Genomic DNA, 23801 nt, shown 5'->3' on the forward strand with positions numbered 1-23801 from the left:
TTCAGTCTGGACCAATCCATAACCCTATTACACATAGTAAATCCGTTTTCCATTTCTGATTTAAAGCGTTCAGCTACCAAGCGCCCTGGCTCTGGAACCAACTCCCTTTTTTGATCAGAGAGGCAGAGAGTGTCCAAACTTAAAGAGTGCGTTGAAACATTTCAACAAAACCTTCGGTTAGAGCTGGCATTTTATGGTATTCATTTTATTTTATTTTGATGGCACTTAATTTGAATAATTTGAATGTTTTATATATTTTTATTGTCTTTTGTTGTTATCTTAATTTATTTTTATTTCTATTTGTATTACATACACTGTTATTACAACATTATTTATGATGTTGTTGTTTGTTTTTAGTGGGTAAAGCCCGCTGAGACAAACACGTTTTGTGATATTGGGCTTTACAAATAAGGTTTAATTTGATTTATTTTCAAGACCAATCAACAAAATGGGCGGATTAAATAATAATGTAAATAGTTTAAAATATTTCTGCTCTTAGAAGGACCCCGTTAGGGCCTCTAGAGACTTTCTGAATATCCCCAGACCCTGAAGAGCCGCTGGAGCAGTCAATTATATGAAACCGTGGGGGTTCTTAGAAATGTTTATTCTCCTAAATGTCTTGATGGAAAGGTTCCTGGGGATGCAGACGGGAGGACCAGCTCCCAGCGAGGCTCTCAGGCTCAGACAGGAGGCATTAGCAGGCCAGGAGCAGTCAACAGCCGAGCAGAGATAAAGCTGAGATCTGACAGCGGATACGCTTACATGTCACTTCTGATAGCTCCCAGCATTCCTGAGAAAATGTCTGCCTATACCTCACTTCAGCACTTCAGCCCCCCCTCCCCTCTGTGGTTGACAGGCTGTGCAGCAGATGCAGGGGTCCACAGCAGGGTGTGTGTGTGTGTGTGTGTGTGTGTATGTGTGTGTGTGTGTGTGTGTGTGTGTGTGTGTGTGTGTGTGTGTGTGTGTGTGTGTGTGTGTGTGTGTGTGTGTGTGTGTGTGTGTGTGTGTGTGTGTGTGTGTGTGCGCGTGTGTGTGTGCGTTTGTGTGCTCCCAGTATAGCTCCAGTCACACTCGGATTCAAACAGAAGCTGCTCTCAGCACAGGGTGCAGACAGCAGGTCAGTCACACACACAAAGAATCACACACACTCCCAGCAGTGTTTTTTCTTTTACACCACAGAAGAAGAAGATGTGATCCATCATGGCTGCTGAGGGAGAGATCTTTCAACTCAGATAATGTCCTCTACTCTGGAAGCAATCCCAGGTGTTCAAAACAAAGGTACGCTGTTAATTATTACATGAATACCTTTACCAGTGTTTTATTCCATACGTGTTCTGATGCAACTGTCGTTCCCCCCACTCTGACGTTGGGGGGGGGGGGGGGGGTCACCTGCAGACACCTCAACAAGTGAGTGTGTTCATCCGGTGGCATTTTATAATCCACATGAAGAATGACATCACTAAGGTAAAAATGCAAGGCATGACATCTGGACCCTTATACCAGGTAGAACACCGGAGAACATGGTACTGAGGATCCTTTGTGTCGCTGTTTAACTGTATTATTATGCATCTAGCTAGTATTATTACTACTGCTACTTCTTAGGTTGTCCATTCCAACAAGAATCTGTATGTTATTATGTAAATGTATAATTCTATATTTATTTACAACTAGAAAACAACCCCATTTTATTTTATAAATACTGCTTACTTACTTATTTAACCTGAATGTGTTCTTCTTTCCTTTTATTTCAAACACTATGTGCATGCCTTTTTTAATCTAACAATGTTATTTCAATATTTTGTCTCTAACTATACCAGGGGTGTCAAAACTACGGCCCGGGGGCCAACTGCGACCCGTTGTCCATTTTCAAATGGCCCTCAGCAAATTCTAAAAGTCTAATGCAATATGGCCCACACATGAAACTCGTGCTTATCTTATGTTGTTGTTCTTAAATATAAATGTTAAAATATATAACAAGTATTCATGCATTAACAAGCATAGTTTTTCAAATAAATTCAGTCAATCTTAGTTGATAATAAAAGTCCAATAACTTATTTCAGTTTTAAGGAATGAGCTGCAAACAAAATAAATGAAATCCAAATGAGAGTTGTGATGTAGGCTGCTTTTTCTTGAAGCATATTCAATTATTTAGCATAATTTACCTACATCTGATTGATTTTGCAAACGTATATGGTAACATATCTCCCCTCTATTGAGTGGCCCAGCCCTATATCTTTCTGTATGTGGCCCTCAGTGAGAAAAGTTTGGACCCCCCTTATCTATACTGTAACATTGTGAATGTCCCCTCTTGTGGAACGAATAAAGGAATTCTGATTCCACAGCTCAGCCCTCCTCAGCTCAACTTGTCCTTTTTGGATATTCCAGAAGCTACATTTCTGCAGAGTCCCTGCTGTTGGTTCCACCTGAGTTGCAAGCCAGCCGGAGTTGGAGGTAAAACACTGCAGAGCACCGACTGTCAGAGATTAACCTTCATTTAAATAGCCAAGCTACCGCAGAAGCACACACTTCGTACACCTATGACGTGCACGTGTTCCTCTTTTTGGATAAGTTTAATGATAAGCAAGTTTCATGATGAAGATGAAGCCACAGCAGTTTCCCGCAGTATTGCTATGGCAATCAGCTGATGAGTCACTACACTGACGGGGGACAACCCGACACCAAGTACAGAAAAGGAACTGCTACCAACAGTGGGCTGAGGCTAGTCGACAAAATATAAATTATACTGATAAGCAATCCTTTTGTCCCCCCCATTCAGATACATGTAGGCTAAATAACAGAACAACAGGTATAAGGCATTACAACTGAAAAGCACCACTAATTATATTCTCAAAATGTTTAAACAACACCTCTCTTAAGGAGCTTTCCTGAAGATATTTACTTACTAGAAATAATGGACAGCTCCTTTTTGTGATTTTTTGTGCAAAGAAATACTGAACAGTCGAAAGGACAAAACAACTCCCTTTTTCACATCCTGCATGAGTATATTATTGGCCTGATGTAACGCTACAGTAACAACAGCATACTGTATCTGTGTAACCCAGCAGACCCTAATGTTGCCTCTGACAGGCACACTGTCTTGAGAAAAGTCATGGATTTATTTGTTGCTTCTCTCCCCTGAAGAGAAGGGCAATAAAGGGAGAAAAATGCAGGACAGTGTTGAAATCCCCACACATGGACACACACCCTTTTTAACACATTCCGGAAGCCGCCGATGAATGACATCCTGTGAGGTACTGTATCCGTCAGGCCAACCCTCCCACTGAAAATTCTGAGCCCCTCAATACACAAGTGCACCTGAACCGTGAAAGGAAGGTGAAAATTAAGTCTACTTTGGGGCCTTAAAAGCCTGTGGCTTATCTCCCGGCTGGAACGATGCCTTCCCCTATCTGACACACAAGGAGGCAGGGAAGCCGTCCTGAATGGGAAACAACATGGCCTTTTACAAAGGCTGTTAGAAACAATTAGTCCTGAGTGCAGGGTTTTGATTTGAGCGTCTAATTGCCGGTTCAGGGTTGAGAGAGTGTGTGAGGTGGCTGGGAAGGCCGGGGAGCTGTGAGGGCCCTGGGGGAGAGCCGCTGTCACACAATAGCAGCCTTTATTTCACATTCAGCTTCTGCAAAGTGGGTGTGCTCAAAAGATTTAATCCCACATTCAGCCCTGACTAGAAAAGTCATTCATATTGAAAAGGTGGGCACAACACAGTTTCAGGTACCTCCCGTCTACTTCCCACCCTTGCCCCCACCCTGCAACAAAAAAGAATAAAAAAACAACAACCCACTTCAATAGTTTATAGTTTTTTCTTCTCCCCTTTGTCACGGTGGAAGAGGAAACGGATCACCTCCAAACCCTGCCGCTCCATTCAATGCGCTTCCTTTTTTTCACAGAGGCCAAATGGACCAGGATGCCATTCCTGCAGCATGTGTGAGTGATGAGCGGCTGACACAGATAACAGTAGGCCAAGCATGTAAAAGGATGGCACTGTGCTGCAGGATTACAGGAGCCCCGTCCACGTTGTGTGAGCCTCATACTTTCACCTCGCAACACGGCTGGGATTTCACCTCCCCATTTTTTTTTCAAGAAGTTCGTCCTCACATACCAAATCCCCCCCTACTCTTATATATCACCTGCTTTCTGCTCCTTTAATCACCTCAATAGACATTCCTTCATGCAGTTTACAGCAGTTGCTCCTGCTCAGGTAAAAGAGGAAAAATTCTTTTGAAACAAAGGTGAAGCAATCCATGCAAGCTGTTACTGCCGCCCTCTCTAGAGACAGCAGAACTCTTTAAATAAATACATGAAATGAGCTGAATTAGCAGACATAAAGTATGGAAACTCATCTTTACGTTTGGGATAAACTGCCTGGATATGCACCGTCCACTGCACCTCATGCATTGTGTGTCTTAAAGGGAATTATTGAAATAATTCTGCCCAGTTTGCAAACACTCACAAGACTGCTCAATGCTTTCTACTTTACACACACATACACACACACACACACACACACACACACACACACACACACACACACACACACACACACACACACACACACACACACACACACACACACACACACACACACACACACACACACACACACACACACACACACACACACACACACACACACACACACACACACTTAACTTTGTATTTAAAACACTTCTTTTTTTTCTTTCTTTTTTTTACAATTTACAGACTCATACGTGTGCCGGTGTGCCAAAGTGAAATTTCATGTGTTTGTAAAGTGGTGTGCATACCACTGTATAATGACCCCTTATTTAGATCAATTTATCAACACTTTTCATTTCCTTCACCCTGGAGGCACACGAGAACATTTCCTGTAAGATTTATTGTAACATTCAAAGAGCAATTGATATACAATTAATCTTCTTGTGCATCAAGTTTCCTTTAAATATAGTAATAATAATAGTAATAATATACTTGTGATGGAAACTCCTGGAGCAATGGAGACTCAGAGAGATACGGGGAGAGCTGGAACTTTGATTGCAAACACTGAAGGTTTATTCTGAAGTTAACGGCCGGAGAATTGACAAGACATTTGCTGCAGCCACGAGCTGACAGAGCAGTTGCCCGACCAATTCTGAAGATCTCTACTGCAGTCTGAGGTTTTAACTAGTTCAGAGTGTGTAATCAACATTCCTCATTAGCGAGACTACACAAATATGGATCCTAAATCTAACTACAGCTGTCGCACATTATATAACAATGTACGTCAGGGAACCTACGTTCCAGATAAGAGGGGCTTCTAGACGCCCCTGAACAATCAACTATCTCAGGTTAGCTTGTGCTCGGTCATAGACTGGCATCAACAAAGCGCCCTAGCTGCCCCTCCTTAAGGGAGATTACAGCGACCCGAAGGCCAAAGACCTATGCCATGGGAACACAGACAGGAAGGAGAAAATGATGAACTAGGTCAAAGGTTAAACACCTAAGCAAATATTCCCTAACAGTACTCACCGGTGTCTGTGGATACAGCAAACACTCCTCAGGTGGAAGCATGAGCTGTCAGATCAGACTCTTAGTCAAACTGAAAATAAACATCATGGTGACATCACCAAACTGATCGGATCTGATGAAGAATTATTTCTAAAATTCCTTTGAAATCTTCTTGTTATCAACATTGTCTAATATTTTGTTAATGGACGTTATAAAATGAATAATGTTATAACATCCTGTACCAAATAACTGAAATAACAGAAACATGAATGACCATTTTTAAGGAACATTTACAAAGAGGATTTCCTTTATTCTTTTTTTAGGGTGCATCTTTTAGTTTCCTAATCAGCTAGCTGGAAATGTTCTTCTCCCTTTCCTGGCAGCACTCTTTGCCCCTGTGCATGATGCAAACAAAAAGGAAGTCCACTCGAGTGGTCTGAAACTGTTTCTCCACATTTAAATTAATAAGGCAAAATGTTCCCTGACCCACCGTCATATAAACATGTAGACAGTACATGTATGAACACACATCTAAAAACACATCTTCAAAGTGAAGCCCTAAATCACCGGCTCACTGCCCGCCTGCTGACTGAGAGCACAGTTGTCTGCTCAGCTGTGCTTCACACTACATTACTGACTTGTATTAAAAGAAAGAAAGACAATCAGAATCTGAGAAGTCAATTGTCTTCCCTGATAGGCTGACGAGCTGTTAACTTTTTGACCGATTTGAATTGGTGACGTTACAAATAGTTTGTGGTTTCTCTTTAACCCTTTGCACCTCACTGCTCTTGTTTCTTGTCCCATGTGACCTTGCTGTAGTAATGTCACCATGTTCCCGGAGCTGAGCAGCTAGGGGGGACAGTGTCACCGTTATTAAGGGAAATGATCGCTTAAACTGAGTGATTATTTTGTTCACAGTCCCACAGTCAGCTCCTTGCTTAGTAGACCTATTAGTTGACTGAATATACTGCAATAACCTTTAATTGTTATGATATTGATTAAGATACTCTCTTCCAGGCTCAAACTGTGAATTCCACCGGGCCATATGCACCTCAAGGTGTGCTGCATTCACATTCACAGAGAAGACCCTAAATTTCCCCATCACCTCAGTTGACAGAGAAGGTCACTTCAAAGCAGGGCCGAGTCACAGGAGCAATAGAAGCCAGGGATCGACAAATGCACCAGTTGTAAAACTTAACAAGGTGTGAATGCCCTCTGAGTGCCCCAGTATGCAGAGTCTGTGGAAGACCTTTCAGCTTGTGGTACACTGCAAAAAATGTGGATTCAGACTGTCTGTCAGCTTGAATTCACACAATTAACATCCATTACGGCAAGCTTTTTATCGCCTGATGTATGCTCTGATGAAGCTCTTGTATATTGAAAGCTCAGCTAAATGAAGGTTACCTGATCAGATAGAAATGATCACATTTGATCATCAATTCTCACCTTTAGCAACACAATTAACATTCGGATGGGGAAAGCGATACTCGTCCTCTCAGGAGAGTTGGCCATGAATAAAGGTTTGTGATTATTAGCAGTCTATCACTTCTGTGTTCATATTGCCCTTTCATTCCCCATCACACCCAACAGATGCAAATGAAATGAGAAGTTGTTTGTAGCCATGAAAAGCAAATCATTATGGACTTGGCTTTGAGTGTGTAAGATTCCATATTTTTTGTTTAGCTCGCCAAGTCTCCACAAATTGCAACTACATTACTTTTGTAGCACACTTTTTGTGCTAAATTTAAGATGGATTGGAGTTGGATCGGTTTGCTTTTTGAGGCTGTATTACTATTTTACGAAAACTAAACACATTGAAATATGGAGTTGAGGATGATGGCAAATGAAAAGTCATGTGATCGTCACAGTTAACAAAACAATGAATGTGTGAACCAAATTGAATGAGAAATGTCACACTGGACAACAATGCCACCCCCTTGGATGAAAGAAAAGCGAGGGGGTCATAGGATTCACTCTCTGGGAACCATGAATATCTGTACCAAAGCATAGGCAACAATGCAAATAACTGTTCAAATGTTTAGACCATTAACTACATACAACAATGAAAAGATCTGATTTATCTTTGTATAAGCCTGGCAGGAGTAAAGGGTCTAAAACAAATTCACACAAAATAAAGTGAGAGTTACAATGAACATTTCTTTGATACGGACTACTAGAGTCTCTCATGTTTAAAGCAAGACCAGCAAGATATCAGTTATTTCAGTATTAATCTTTATGAGCTCAGCTAAGTGTTCGTCAGGATAAATAAGTAAAAAATAAGGTAAACAAACAATTGTAAATAGGTTATCAGTAAATGTGATAAGGCCAGTACCACGGATGAAACAACATAATGTAATAAAAGCCCAAGAGTACGGGACAGACTGACAGATTATGCCGGATGCTAACTTCCATTTGTTGCACAATTAGCATAACTTGGTTTAATTAGCATTAATCAGCATTAACAATAATTTAAATCGGCTTTGCTGATATGGACAATTCTGGATTGGTTTTGGGGATTATTGATGACCACTTCTGACATTTTCAGGATAAAAAATTGCAGTTTTAACCAGAAAGTGTACATATTTGTACTCTCGGTGCGCTGATTTTGACCACCATTGAGCAGTTTTGCAACCTTTAGATATAGATGGCACAAGATGAAAATGATTATCTATACTTTGGACAATACTTTTTCAAATAAATAAGCAATCTGTCAAATTCAAATGATCTAGAGTCCATGCAAACTTCAAAATATAATCAAAATCATCACACAGATAGTACAAATACTGACACTTTCTGGTTAAAACCACTGCAAAATTCGCCAACTTGGCAAATGCATTTTAAAAGTTTTGTCCACATAGGCTATAATGGCAATTACTACTAATTAAGACAACTAAATATACTGTGCAAATTGGCCAACATATGCAAGTTAGCATATTTGTGGGGGTCTGTACTATACATTTTTAACATAAAACTGACAGCAGGACTCTATGAGCTGGCCCCTAAACCACACAGAAGTCGTATATCTTTTGAAAAAAAACCTTAAATGGGACTTTTTTTTTTACAGTGTAGCAGCTTGTTTGGGGAGGAGCGAGTGTTAGGAGAGGGAACATCAGGTGGCTGTTGGGCACTTCTGTTGTGGGGCCTGGGCACTTCTGATTTATCTGTTCATTTCAGAATTATGTTGCTGACCTCTTCACCTCACTGCCATTTGTGTCACCCCCCCAAGATCTGTTCAGGCAATCACCCCCACCCCCTCGAACCTTCCTAACAACAGAGAACGCCGCCCACTACGAGCTGCAGTGTCATCTACAGTTCGGTACACACACATACACTACTGGTCAACAATAAATACATAAAGTGATCACACAGAGTCACGCTTTGATTCAGCTCTGCCATGCTGCCTGCTGAAGCTTCTCTTTCTCTAATAAATTACATCATGTATTAAAACACTTGTGATAAATGACCTACACAATCATGGTGAGGTTATATGAGGCTTCAATGCACCACTATATTACTGCACACATAACATTAAGTGTCTACCTATGGTGATTGAACAATTAAAGTATATACAACATATAAAAAAGGTACAAAATGCCTTTATTCAAAGTATTGTATATGCAACAATAATCATCTGATCAGTGAATTCTGACACGTTGTCTCAACAAATTGATCACAGCTTCCAGCATGTTTATGGTAAATGATGATCAAATATGACAGTTTTATTTTTACAGGTCAGTCTTTTATATTAATGTGTTAGTGTATTTTTGTTATGGTTAATAAATGAGAAGTTGTGACATGCCCTGATATAAAGTGTATGTAGATTCCTATGAGTTAATCACAGTTAAATCTTTAGGACAAGGGTGTTCAAACTTTTTTTACCAAGGGCCACGTACAGAAAAACAAACGGAGGTCTGGGCCACTTGCTCGAGGGGAGGTATGTTGACTCAGAAGTTAAGTTATAAGTTAGCAAAATCAATCAAATGTTAGTAAATTAGCGTTAATACCTGAATATGCTTTAAGAAACAAACAGCCTGCATCACTGCTCTCAATTGGGTTTTATTTATTTCAAGTACTGGCAGCTCATCCCTTATAATAGAAGCTTCAGATTGCTGATAAGAAGGGGAGATATTAATGGTATATATCAAGCTGGTTGTACTAATACATTTTTTTTTATGAAGTAAGATTTGTCAGAAAATGTTTTTAACTTGAATTTCTTTGTAAAGTGGGCTCTTTAACACATGAATAATACTATGTTATATCTGTCTACATATACATTTAAGTAGTAAAATGTAATACAAGCACAAGTTTCATGTTAGGGACACATCCCGTTATACTTTTTGAATTTTTTTGAGGGCCAATTCAAAATATCCAACGGGCCACTTTTGGCCCACGGGCCACACGCCTGCTTTAGGAGAACTAAAAACAGCCTCCAGAGATTAGACTGTAGCTCCCTCTAGTGGTTATAAATCAGAATAAGAAAGCCTTTATTAGTGGGGGGTCATGCACATTCGTACAGCAAAAGCGGTGAAAAAAAGGCATGCAATAACACAGAATGAGCTAACATATTAATATAAAGAAGAAAGCATGTCATTACACTGTAAGCCATACATATGAGTGCAGGTGCTGGTGGAGAGTTACACATAAAGGCCATGTTTGGTTAAGATAACAAAGCCATAAAAGAATGAGTTGACACAAAAAGATACAAATATGTAAATAGCAAAAACTTGTAGTTGGCTCATCACTTAATACATTGATAATGAGAGCTGATTAATTTCCTGATATGCACCACAGTGTCACAAGAAGTACTTCCTCTCTGTGGATAGCAGACTTTTCATCCCCTCAAAATGTACCTTTGACTCCATCTTTACCTGTGCAATACTGACATGACAAGAGCATAACAGCTGAGGCGCTGGCCTGTCTCCATACTGCACAGTGCTTAGGTCCCAGCTGCTTTAGACACACTGAGGCAATACTGAACCAAAACCACATTATTTACAGAAGACCATGATAACAAAGCAGGAACACACAATTAAACTCTCCAGTATTAAATAGATTTACTCAAGTACTGTACTTAAGTAAAATTTTGAGATACTTTTACTTTACTTGAGTATTTCAATTGTATGTACTTTTACTCCACTACAATAAAGAAGTAAATTGTGTACCATGTATTGAATCCCTGTAGTTACTTTACAGATCTGGATTAATGATGGTAAATATGATCAGCCCTTAAATCAGACTTTAGTTCACCTGGAGTAAGTCCAGCAGCTACCCTGCAGTATACAAAGCCATTCAAACTAGCTGCACCTTTACCAGCTCTGAGAACACTTTAATGATCAATAATTATAAAACATATCAGAGATATTATTCTGAAATGGACCAATCAAACAATGACTACTTTTACTGTCGCTACTTTAAGTACATTTAGATGAGAGTACTTTCTACTTTCACTGGAGGAACATTTAGAATGCAGGACTTTTACTGTGACAGAGTATTCCTACACTCTGGTACTTCTACTTTACTCAAGTACAAGACCTGAGTACTTCTACTTTACTCAAGTACAGGATCTGAGTACTTCTCCTTTTGCTCAAGTACAAAATCTGAGTACTTCTACGCTTACTGAAGTAGAAAATATGAGTACTTCTACTTTTACTGAAGTACAAGATCTAAGTACTTCTACTTAGTCAATTTGGTGCTCTTATAATATAGGCTATCCATCAAACTCCGCTGTGTGCATGCGCGAGGGTGGGTGCAAGGTTAGAGGAAGCGGGACACTTGACAATATCACGCGTAACCAGCCTCAACTATTTATTGCACGCTCTTTATTTCTCTGGCTTTACTGCTGAGCAAGTGCTCAGGCGCTTTTACGCACAGAATGGCGCTCCGGGACTACCGCATCATCACTGCGCTCGTGCTGCTGGTACTGGCTATAGTCGGGATTGTGCTGCTTGTCTTTCCTGCAAAGGACATGGAGAACCCCCCCGAAAACATGGTAATGACATTTTTGTAGTAGGCATCATCATGACAGTTACATGTTCAGCTTCTGTCTCTGGGATTGTTCTTCTGTGTTAGGGACTGTACGAACATTATTTTTGACGGTGTTTTACTTTCTTTGGGTGAAGGTAGTCTGCCGTCTGGGGGAGATAGGAAGGGCTTTATTCTCGCCCTACAGCTAATTTATATATGTTTTACCTGACATAACGGTATAGGAAAATGCAACACAAAGTCTCTGCATTAGGGTCGTCCTAATGTGGTTTGCACATTAGATGCTCCACTGAGATGATAAAGTTTAATCAGTTAAATCAGTCTTGGAGTAGGTTCACAAGCTACCCTGCAGTAAACAATGTCAGGTTAACCGCACAACACCAACGTCCGGTGTTGCAGGATGTCCTGTGAGACTTGTGATGATTCTCTCTGACTAGTCAGCGGTGTACTGGTCTATTCATGAAAAAAAAAGAAAAAAAAAGAACAAGACGAGTCCCGTGCAGTTGAGACACTTGACCATACAGCCAAAATTATAATTTGCAAACAAAATTAACAATTACTCACATTGTCTAAATGTTCTTTTTTCCTGCATGAACGCTTTAGTGTAAAGTCCTGTGTTCAGTGAGTGGTGAGCATATAGCAGGGTGAATCAGGCTTGGGTTATAGAGCACGCCTTCTTTGAGTTTGTTAACAGGTGTTTTCATTTACTGTAGCTTTGCTGTTAAAAAAACAAACTGCCCCCATTTTCTTCCATTCAAGAACGTTCTTTAAGGTTTTTGCCATGGAGGACAGCGAGCAATATTTTTTCCTTCTTCAATTGAAGTAATGCAAGGTGAGTCATTGAGAAACAGATGTTCATTTTGTGGGTGAAGCATTCCATTTATTGTCTTAATTTCACCACTCACAAATAAACGTTGTTATAATACTCCTATAATATCTTAGCTCAGAACAACTATTCCTAAATTGAAGCCTTCCACATGTGGCAGTTGCTGACAAACCTCTCGACGCTGTTCTCACAGACAGACATCGAGGAGGCGTTCAGTTGCCCCTTCATATGCCCTGTTTTGAACTTTCCGAGCTAACTGTCTTTGAGCTGATACTCAAAATGAAACCTGCAGCTCTCACCCCGTAGGCTACAGCCTTCTGCTGTGTTTGTTAACGTCAAAGCTGAAAGGTGTTTTGCAAGAGCCATGATTGGACAGAGAGAGGTGAAAGAGATGAAAGAAGCCGATTCTTTGTTTGATTTGAGAATCCTTTTGCGAGTTACTCAGGCGCTCTTCATTTTCTTAATGGCAGACACTTTGAAATTGTTTTCAAAAGGCTCCAGAAATGTTGCTTCCCCTTTGCGTACAGAATAATAGTTGAATAGAACGTAATGCTTTGAAGCAAAGTGCACACAAAGAGGGGAAAGTCAATAAAGCTGAATAAGTTAAGATACCATGATACATAACCAGTGTTGGGTGTAACGCGTTACAAGAGTAACGGAGTTACAGTAATGTATTACTTTTTTCTGTAACACAGTAATATAACGCATTACTTCTGAAATGTGGGTAATATAATACCCGTTACAATTCTCAGTAACGCAGTTACAACACATTTTAACCTGAAATGATGTGGTGTTGTGTTTCTAAGAATTCACAAACATGGCGAGACATTCCGACACCAGAGAATAATTGTGAGGGTAGAATAGTAACTCAGTAAGCCCGTTTACTATTGGTTAAGAGGGCTGCAGAAACAGATTCACAATGCAGAGCTGCAGGCTCACAATGCAGAGCTACAGGCTCACTATGCAGAGCTACAGGCTCGGAGAAGAGAATAGAGAAAGACAGGAGTGCACGCAGGCCGAAGCAACAGAAGGTAACTTTCTCTGGGTCTGCTGCTTGAACCCAGAGAAGTTGAGAGACTCGTGGCAGAGTGTTGAAGATCTGCAGCCTCTGTCCTCTGTGGAAATTAAGCAGTAGAGTTCGGCAGCTCTTTGCTCTTGTAGGCTCAGATTAAGATTAAGATCTTCAATGCTGCTTTGTGCATGCGGGCAATTCTGCCTTTCTTTTGCACTGATAAGTTACCAAACTTTGTTGCAATTTCATGATGCTGTCCATCACTCCATGTTCACGCACGACTGCGTGGTCACAAACAGCTCCAACACCATCATCAAGTTTGCTGACGACACGAGCGTCATCGGCCTGATCACAGACGCCGACGAGATGGCGTACAGAGAGGAGGTCAGAGCCCTGACATCTTGGTGCCAGGACAACAACCTCCATCTCAACGTCAGCAAAACAAAGGAGCTGATTGTGGACTACAGGAAGAGGCAGAGAGAGGCACACACACCCATCACCATCGACGGGACTCCTGTGGAGAGAGTCAGCAGCTTCAGGTTCCTCGGGGTAAACATCAGTGAGGACCTGACATGGACACATCACACCAGGGTCATATCCAAGACGGCTCGACAGCGGCTCTTCTTCCTCCGCAGGCTGCAGGAGGTCCAACATGGACTACAGGATACTCTGCAACTTCTACAGGTGCACCATCGAGAGTATCCTGACTGGCTGCATCACGGCCTGGTATGGCAGTTGCACCGCCCTTAACCGTAAGACTCTACAGAGGGTGGTGAAAACTGCTCAGCACATCACCAGGACGGAGCTGCCATCCATGGAGGACCTCTACACCCAGCGGTGTAGGAAGAAGGCCGGTAGGATATTAAAGGACCCCCATCACCCCAGCAACAATCTGTTCTGTCTGCTGTCGTCTGGTTGACGGTACCGCAGCATCCGGACCAAGACCACCAGACTCAGAGACAGTTTTATACCACAGGCTATAAGACTGCTGAACTCCTGAGCTCTGTGAACATCTGTTTATAGTACACACATATATATACATATATTATACACATCTGCCATAAATATGTGTTTATAGTACACATATCTATCTACATATCTTACTTTACAGATCTGGATTAATGATGGTAAATATAATCAGCCCTTAAATCAGACTTTAGTTCACCTGGAGTAAATTCAGCAGCTACCCTGCAGTATACAAAGCCATTCAAACTAGCTGCACCTTTACCAGCTCTGAGAACACTTTAATGATCAATAATTATAAAACATATCAGAGATATTATTCTGAAATGGACCAATCAAACAATGACTACTTTTACTGTCGCTACTTTAAGTACATTTAGATGAGAGTACTTTCTACTTTCACTGGAGGAACATTTTGAATGCAGGACTTTTACTGTGACAGAGTATTCCTACACTCTGGTACTTCTACTTTACTCAAGTACAAGATCTGAATACTTCTACTTTTACTCAAGTACAAGATCTGAGTACTTCTACTTTTACTCAAGTACAAGATCTGAATACTTCTACTTTTACTCAAGTACAACATCTGAGTACTTCTACTTTTACTCAAGTACAGGATCTGAGTACTTCTCCTTTTGCTCAAGTACAACATCTGAGTACTTCTACGCTTACTGAAGTACAAAATATGAGTACTTCTACTTTTACTGAAGTACAAGATCTGAGTACTTCTACTTAGTCAATTTGGTGCTCTTATAATATAGGCTATCCATCAAACTCCGCTGTGTGCATGCGCGAGGGTGGGTGCAAGGTTAGAGGAAGCGGGACATCTGACAATATCACGCGTAACCAGCCTCAACTATTTATTGCACGCTCTTTATTTCTCTGGCTTTACTGCTGAGCAAGTGCTCAGGCGCTTTTACGCACAGAATGGCGCTCCGGGACTACCGCATCATCACTGCGCTCGTGCTGCTGGTACTGGCTATAGTCGGGATTGTCCTTCTTGTCTTTCCTGCAAAGGACATGGAGAACCCCCCCGAAAACATGGTAATGACATTTTTGTAGTAGGCATCATCATGACAGTTACATGTTCAGCTTCTGTCTCTGGGATTGTTCTTCTGTGTTAGGGACTGTATGAACATTATTTTTGACGGTGTTTTACTTTCTTTGGGTGAAGGTAGTCTGCCGTCTGGGGGAGATAGGAAGGGCTTTATTCTCGCCCTACAGCTAATTTATATATGTTTTACCTGACATAACGGTATAGGAAAATGCAACACAAAGTCTCTGCATTAGGGTCGTCCTAATGTGGTTTGCACATTAGATGCTCCACTGAGATGATAAAGTTTAATCAGTTAAATCAGTCTTGGAGTAGGTTCACAAGCTACCCTGCAGTAAACAATGTCAGGTTAACCGCACAACACCAACGTCCGGTGTTGCAGGATGTCCTGTGAGACTTGTGATGATTCTCTCTGACTAGTCAGCGGTGTACTGGTCTATTCATGAAAAAAAAAGAAAAAAAAAGAACAAGACGAGTCCCGTGCAGTTGAGACACTTGACCATACAGCCAAAATTATAATTTGCAAACAAAATTAACAATTACTCACATTGTCTAAATGTTCTTTTTTCCTGCATGAACGCTTTAGTGTAAAGTCCTGTGTTCAGTGAGTGGTGAGCATATAGCAGGGTGAATCAGGCTTGGGTTATAGAGCACGCCTTCTTTGAGTTTGTTAACAGGTGTTTTCATTTACTGTAGCTTTGCTGTTAAAAAAACAAACTGCCCCCATTTTCTTCCATTCAAGAACGTTCTTTAAGGTTTTTGCCATGGAGGACAGCGAGAAATATTTTTTCCTTCTTCAATTGAAGTAATGCAAGGTGAGTCATTGAGAAACAGATGTTCATTTTGTGGGTGAAGCATTCCATTTATTGTCTTAATTTCACCACTCACAAATAAACGTTGTTATAATACTCCTATAATATCTTAGCTCAGAACAACTATTCCTAAATTGAAGCCTTCCACATGTGGCAGTTGCTGACAAACCTCTCGACGCTGTTCTCACAGACAGACATCGAGGAGGCGTTCAGTTGCCCCTTCATATGCCCTGTTTTGAACTTTCCGAGCTAACTGTCTTTGAGCTGATACTCAAAATGAAACCTGCAGCTCTCACCCCTGCTGTGTTTGTTAACGTCAAAGCTGAAAGGTGTTTTGCAGAGCCATGATTGGACAGAGAGAGGTGAAAGAGATGAAAGAAGCCGATTCTTTGTTTGATTTGAGAATCCTTTTGCGAGTTACTCAGGTGCTCTTCATTTTCTTAATGGCAGACACTTTGAAATCATTTTCAAAAGGCTCCAGAAATGTTGCTTCCCCTTTGCGTACAGAATAATAGTTGAATAGAACGTAATGCTTTGAAGCAAAGTGCACACAAAGAGGGGAAAGTCAATAAAGCTGAATAAGTTAAGATGCCATGATACATAACCAGTGTTGGGTGTAACGCGTTACAAGAGTAACGGAGTTACAGTAATGTATTACTTTTTTCTGTAACACAGTAATATAACGCATTACTTCTGAAATGTAGGTAATATAATACCCGTTACAATTCTCAGTAACGCAGTTACAACACATTTTAACCCGAAATGATGTGAATTCACAAACATGGCGAGACATTCCGACACCAGAGAAATAATTGTGAGGGTAGAATAGTAACTCAGTAAGCCTGTTTACTATTGGTTAAGAGGGCTGCAGAAACAGATTCACAATGCAGAGCTGCAGGCTCACTATGCAGAGCTACAGGCTCGGAGAAGAGAATAGAGAAAGACAGGAGTGCGCGCAGGCCGAAGCAACAGAAGGTAACTTTCTCTGGGTCTGCTGCTTGAACCCAGAGAAGTTGAGAGACTCGTGGCAGAGTGTTGAAGATCTGCAGCCTCTGTGGAAATTAAGCAGTAGAGTTCGGCAGCTCTTTGCTCTTGTAGGCTCAGATTAAGATTAAGATCTTCAATGCTGCTTTGTGCGTGCGGGCAATTCTGCCTTTCTTTTGCACTGATAAGTTACCAAACTTCGTTGCAATTTCATGATGCTGTCCATCACTCCATATTCACGCACGACTGCGTGGTCACAAACAGCTCCAACACCATCATCAAGTTTGCTGACGACACGAGCGTCATTGGCCTGATCACAGACGCCGACGAGATGGCGTGCAGAGAGGAGGTCAGAGCCCTGACATCTTGGTGCCAGGACAACAACCTCCATCTCAACGTCAGCAAAACAAAGGAGCTGATTGTGGACTACAGGAAGAGGCAGAGAGAGGCACACACACCCATCACCATCGACGGGACTCCTGTGGAGTCAGCAGCTTCAGGTTCCTCGGGGTAAACATCAGTGAGGACCTGACATGGACACATCACACCAGTGAAAACTGTTCAGCACATCACCAGGACGGAGCTGCCATCCATGGAGGACCTCTACACCCAGCGGTGTAGGAAGAAGGCCGGTAGGATATTAAAGGACCCCCATCATCCCAGCAACAATCTGTTCTGTCTGCTTCCGTCTGGCTGACGGTACCGCAGCATCCGGACCAAGACCACCAGACTCAGGGACAGTTTTATACCACAGGCTATAAGACTGCTGAACTCCTGAGCTCTGTGAATGTCTACTCACATCTGTTTATAGTACACACACATACATATATATATATATATATATTATACACATCTGCCATACATATCTGTTTATAATACACATATCTATATATTGTACATATCTGCCATATACATCTGTTATACGTAATATATGCATCTGTCCATACCTCCTCATTCAACAGTGTAAAGTATTTAAATACTTTCAATGTATTCCACATTTCACATCCTCAAATCTTTATTGTTGTTACTGTAAATATTCTTCTCTCTTTTTGCACTATTTCATTTATCTTATTTGCACCATGTATGTTGAGTTGTTGGAGGAGCATGGGATATAAGATTTTCATTGCCAACATATACGTTGTATATGCTGTGCATATGACCAATAAAACCTTGAAACCTTGAACTTGAATCATTGCCTTGAAGAGCAAAGTCTCTGCAGGTTTTGAAATTCAGGTTGCAGAGACAGTTCAAAGGAAGTGTGGGCACCAGCCATGCTGACATCACCACAGTTAGGTGGAAACTAAAGAGAAGAAGCTCACGCAGGTCTACAACTGCCAATACAAATACTTTGTGTAATCAATAGCAATGTTATTAGACGTGCACTGAGGTATTCCAGATGTCATATTAGCTCGATATGAGACATCAGAGCAATACATCGGGGAAACTCTATAGTCTCCGTTCTGCTGTATTTTCTTTATGTTTCTGACATTTAATGCTCTGTGTGTTTCAGTTTGGAATTGTTCTGGATGCAGGCTCGTCCCACACCTCCATGTACATCTACAAATGGCTGGCTGATAAGCAAAATGACACTGGTATTGTTACCCAGCACAGCGAGTGTCATGCAAAAGGTGAGCTCCTCCCAGTGTGTAGGACAAGGCCGGCAAAACAGAAACCACATTACTACTTAAACATTCGGTTTGCCTTGTAGTGACAAGAAGAAGATCAGAATGTGACGGTAAAGCTAGTATTGGTTAGCTTGCAGACGGACAGGAAGTACTGCTTGGAAACTTATGATCAGGGCAAGAGGAGTTTAAAGAAGAACAGATTCAGCATCTGTCAGTCTAACTTTTTTTGATGTGTTTGAACTGACCCTTAAACTCCAAACTGTCTCCTGTTGCTGAAGACATTCTCACTTTCACTTCCACAATGTCATTCTAAAGATACATATCCAATGTATTTCTCAGAAACATTACAGAAAAAGGTTCATGCTCTACTTCCTCAACATACTCTTGAAGAAATCTTAGTCATTGCTGTTTCCTGTGTGTTTCCATAGAAACACCAACTAGATCCTTTTTCTTGCAGGACTTCCTTGTGGTTTTTTTAGTTTAAAAAAATGGTCAGAATGAGGTCTTTGTTAGCAGAACTACTTTCTTTTTCTGTCAAGGTGGAGGGATATCTAGCTATGCAGGTGTCCGTGGTGGGGCAGCAGGAAGTCTGAAAGACTGTCTGAAACAGGCTGTGAAGGATATCCCAAAATCCAGGCACCACCAAACTCCGCTCTATCTGGGAGCCACTGCCGGCATGAGACTCTTGGGGTCAGTATAACTTTCTATGGGGATATGATATTACCATATATTTCTACCACATTCATCATCAGTAACGCTTGCATGCATTAAAATAGATTTTGGAAGGATTAAACATAGATTTATTCTCCATTGAACTCTCTCCACTCTTTAATAGCAAAGTCAATGCCACTGAGTCCAAACGGGTACTGAAGGAAGTGGAAAAAGAAATGCGGTCTTGCCCTTTCAAATTCAAAGAGGCAGCCATCCTGAGTGGACAGGAGGAGGGGGCATACGGCTGGGTCACAGTCAACTACCTGCTGGAAAACTTTGCTAAGGTGAGCACATTTTCTGTTCAACCAAAGGAAGGTCACGGGGGGGGAACAATAAATTGGAGCATTGATAGACTTGATGCGCTCTTCAGAATGCCCTGTTCATGTGTGCCAATTGAAAACATTTTGTGAAGGGTGATATGGTTTGAGATGTGTTTAAAAGTGATAGTATGCTAGAAAATAGTTAGAATAGCATGTCAATCCCCCCTTAAATGTGGCAAAGTGTTGTCCCAAACTTGGTCTATCCCAAAAATAATAACAACATTAACGTGGATTTATATAGCGCCTTTCAAGAAACCCAAGGACATTTTACAATAGGACAAGGGGCAGTGAGGGTGGACAAATATTGGTAAAGTGTGTATAAAGTATTACCTGTATTGGCATTTTTCCAATATAGAAGACATGGCTGTTACCTGGCTTTTTGTACAGACCACAGTCTATGGTACACAACCTTAGTTTAGCGTGTTAGCATACTGACATGCAAATTAGCTCTAAACAAAAAGTACAGCTGAGGCTGATAGAAACAAACTTACACAAAATAATAAATAATAAACAATAATTTGGTCGCAATGGCAATTTATATGGCCCTTCATTTATGTTGGCTAATGATCCACACATAGGGGCTTTGAGAGTTTCTATGGAAATGTTTTTAGTTGGATGTTTTCCTCAGATCAAACTCTGTGTAGTGTTATGCATTTGTTATTGCCCTTCATCAGTACAAATGTTATGTCCTGACATGTCCTTTCTTTTCATTCAGTATGGTTTTGTTGGCCGTTGGCTGAATCCAGGAAGACAGACGATTGGAGCGTTGGATTTAGGCGGAGCTTCCACACAGATTGCTTTTGAGACATCAGAAGTGGTGGAGGACAAGGATAATGTGATGGAGCTGAAGCTTTATGGAAAAACCTACAGACTGTATACCCAGAGCTTCCTGTGCTATGGCCAAGACCAGTTCCTGCGCAAACTGCTGGCTCATCTGATCACGGTACTGTAAAAAAAATATTTAAGTATTACGGTTACATATGGCTGTTTAAGAAACATCAAGACCTCTGCCTTAAAGATCAAGATCAGCTGAATGAAAACACTCATGGACCTTATACTAAGGCCCTGTCTTAATGCATTACACTCAGTATGACATTATAAGTTAGGCTTAGTCATTTAGGGGAGAGCGTTGGATGAAAGGATAAATAGAACTCTAAATATATGTCCTTCAAATATGACACTGGTGCCGGCAGTTCATTGATTAGTTCAGTAAAAATAATGGCGATGAGGGAACAGGTGGCCTGGTACCAATCGAAGGAAACAGAATCCAGATACTAACACCTGTAGCCTACCTTTCTCTTCTGTCCCCTGGTTACCAAGCAATGTTCCACTTTATGACAAGACTCCAGGAAGTGTGGTTCCACATGTGTGGACAGATACCTTTGCTTGTGATACTATGGGACAAGGCCTGACTAGATGTTTCCTCTGTTTCCAGAGTTTATGCTAAGCTAAGCTAACTGAATGTTGGCAGCTTCACACTTCTCATCAAACTCTTCGCAACAAAGCAAAAAGGAATATTTAGCAAAATGTCAGAAATATATAACACAACCTTATACTGTAAAAAAAAAAAAAAGATTATCTGTTTACTGAAATATGCAGTATATGGTGAATAATAACACTATAAGTGCTGGTTAATTAAGACTTTCCCCATTTTACCAGCTTACTTTGAATTTTTTTGTGGAATATCTTTTATAAAAAAAAAAAAAATTTAATTAAAAAAAAAATTTTTTTATTTATTTATTTTTTCTGTTTTGCATCATTCAGACTCAAGGTGTAAAGACCCAAGTGTCCCATCCCTGCTACCCTCAACAGTATAACACATCGGTGAAGCTGGGGCACGATGTCTTTGATTCTCCCTGCACTCAGAGCTACAAACCAGCCAGCTTTGACCCCCAGAAGTCGGTAAGAGTAGTGGGGACAGGAGACTACAGGAGCTGCCTGGACAGTGTAACAAAGCTGTTCTCCTTCGAGAACTGCTCTTACTCCAAGTGCTCCTTTAATGGAGTCTTCCAGCCCAACGTGACAGGAAACTTCATGGTGAGTGAGCCTTGAGTGAGACAGCTACAGGTGCAAAAGTAAAACAATAGCATAGCTTAAACTCATTGGCCCTTTTTTCAAGTTTGTGGTGTTGTTGGCTTGGATTAACAGTGATATTCTCCACAGGCATTCTCTGCTTTCTTCTTCACTCATAAATACATCAACAGCCTCACCAATATTCCCATCACCTCCCCCAGTCGACTGAAGGAGGCCATCCAACTCATCTGCAACATGACCATCTCTGAGGTACTCTCTCTCTCTGAGTCCAGCCAATAAAAACTTTACAAATCTTCATGTTCAAACCCACCAGATAGATCTAATTTCAACCCCAAAATATATTTATGTTATCTGCCTTTACATTTTCTCGAAATGTCTACAGTGATGGTGGACAAGATAACAAATAAGATTGGACTAACAAAATCAAAATCTTATTTCCATTCACAGATGACAGCCAAGACAAAGCAGTCAGAGAAATACATGAAAAATGTCTGCGCTGTCTCCAATTTCGTCCAGGTCCTCTTACTGCAGGGCTACGGTTTCAATAACCACTCCCTTCCATCCATCTCTTTCGAGAAACAGGTCAGGAGTAAAGGAAACAAGTGACTTTGTATTTGCCATTTGTTGTAATTGAGTCTGCTTTCAAATCATTAGAACCTATGTACTGCTGTACCTGAATCAGTGTTCTTGTCCATGGTGTGACGTGGTTTCAGTGTGTCCCCTCTTGTGTTTTTCAGGCAGGAGGAGCCTCAGTAGGCTGGGCTCTGGGGTACATGCTTAGTCTGAGCAGTATGATCCCAGGTGAGAGACTTGGGCTGATGAAGGCTCTGCCCCTAGGGCCCTGGGCTGGCATTCTCTTCCTCTTCATCACCCTCCTCTTCATTGCACTGGGATACCTTCTGATGATCTACAGAAGCACCAAATCTAAAGAAGGGATAGTGTAAGAGCAAGGGGGACACCCCCCCAGTCCAATTCATACTTAGAGTATAGACATGTCCGTCTAAAATGTTCAATGTCTTGACAAAAAAAAATCTTGGTTCTGCTATTGTTTCTGTATTTAGGTGGAATCACTATACTTTTGCCTGCTCAATTCTATTTGCAATTCCTCCTCTCTTCCACTTGCTAGTGGAGAACAGCTTTTGTGTGTGTAAAATTTAACTACGGAATAAACCATGTTTTGCTATGAGTCATTGAGCAATGACACCCACTTTCATGACCACATAAGGCCAGTAGCCTACTTGCTCTGTTTTCTCAACAGAAACAGCCCACACATGCTCCAGAAGACGCCTGAGGCAACACTTACTGATAAAATTGCAAACACATCCTAAAAGAGACATTATGTACATTATGGCCAAATATATTACAAGTATGATGCACAATTGAGCTTTTCAGAAAGTGATCAGGTGTTCACAGATCATACAAAGCCCTGCACCCAAAACAAATATATATATAGTTGAACTACGAGCCATCTACTGAAAGAAAGCAGTAAAAATACTATTTTAATGTGGTTTAATACAACAACACTGCTTATAATAAGCAATCATTAACAACAAAAACAAATTTAAAGTTCAGCATAATTGAGTATTTGAGGTCCTGCAGAGAATAAAAGGAACATCAATCTGTTGTTTTGATCATTTCTAGCAAGAAACTTTAAAGCGTGTATTTGTTGTCAGATAATATGTGTCAGAGAAAAGTGATATGAAATGAAGGGACTAGGTCTAAAAGGAAAAAAATTTGAATAAAAAAGTAGCAGGAGGATAAATAACACATTGGAGTGAAGAAGAAGAGGATCATGCAGGACTAAACTTGGTTATTATTATTTTTAGTCAAAGTCAACTTTATTGTCAATCCTCTGTGTGTGTGATACAAACAGGGAGATCGAAATTCTGTTTCAGACAATCCCAATAATAAATATATATATATGTACATATATGGACTAAACTTTACACATATACACATGTTATGATATTATTATTGAAAACTGGGTTATGAAGGCT

The 23801-nt window shown here is 40.8% G+C and overlaps 1 protein-coding gene across 3 annotated transcripts; it reads left to right on the top strand.

Annotated features, from left to right (window-relative positions):
• Positions 1 to 11283: 11283 nt before the first annotated feature.
• Positions 11284 to 22990, top strand: LOC134874255 (ectonucleoside triphosphate diphosphohydrolase 2-like). Of its 3 annotated transcripts, none has more exons than XM_063898323.1 (9): positions 11284 to 11470; positions 18625 to 18742; positions 19279 to 19429; positions 19575 to 19734; positions 20486 to 20713; positions 21535 to 21807; positions 21934 to 22053; positions 22252 to 22386; positions 22542 to 22990. In XM_063898323.1, exons 1-9 carry the CDS (start codon positions 11354 to 11356, stop codon positions 22746 to 22748), a joined length of 1509 nt encoding a protein of 502 aa, XP_063754393.1. In that variant the 5' UTR covers positions 11284 to 11353; the 3' UTR covers positions 22749 to 22990. The 3 variants fall into 3 exon arrangements, with proteins under 3 accessions (XP_063754393.1, XP_063754391.1, XP_063754394.1); XM_063898321.1 differs by lacking the exon at positions 11284 to 11470 and adding an exon at positions 15086 to 15308; XM_063898324.1 differs by lacking the exon at positions 11284 to 11470 and adding an exon at positions 16013 to 16133.
• Positions 22991 to 23801: the final 811 nt, after the last annotated feature.

Source organism: Eleginops maclovinus, chromosome 12 (assembly GCF_036324505.1).
Source record: "Eleginops maclovinus isolate JMC-PN-2008 ecotype Puerto Natales chromosome 12, JC_Emac_rtc_rv5, whole genome shotgun sequence".
Classification (NCBI taxonomy): domain Eukaryota; kingdom Metazoa; phylum Chordata; class Actinopteri; order Perciformes; family Eleginopidae; genus Eleginops; species Eleginops maclovinus.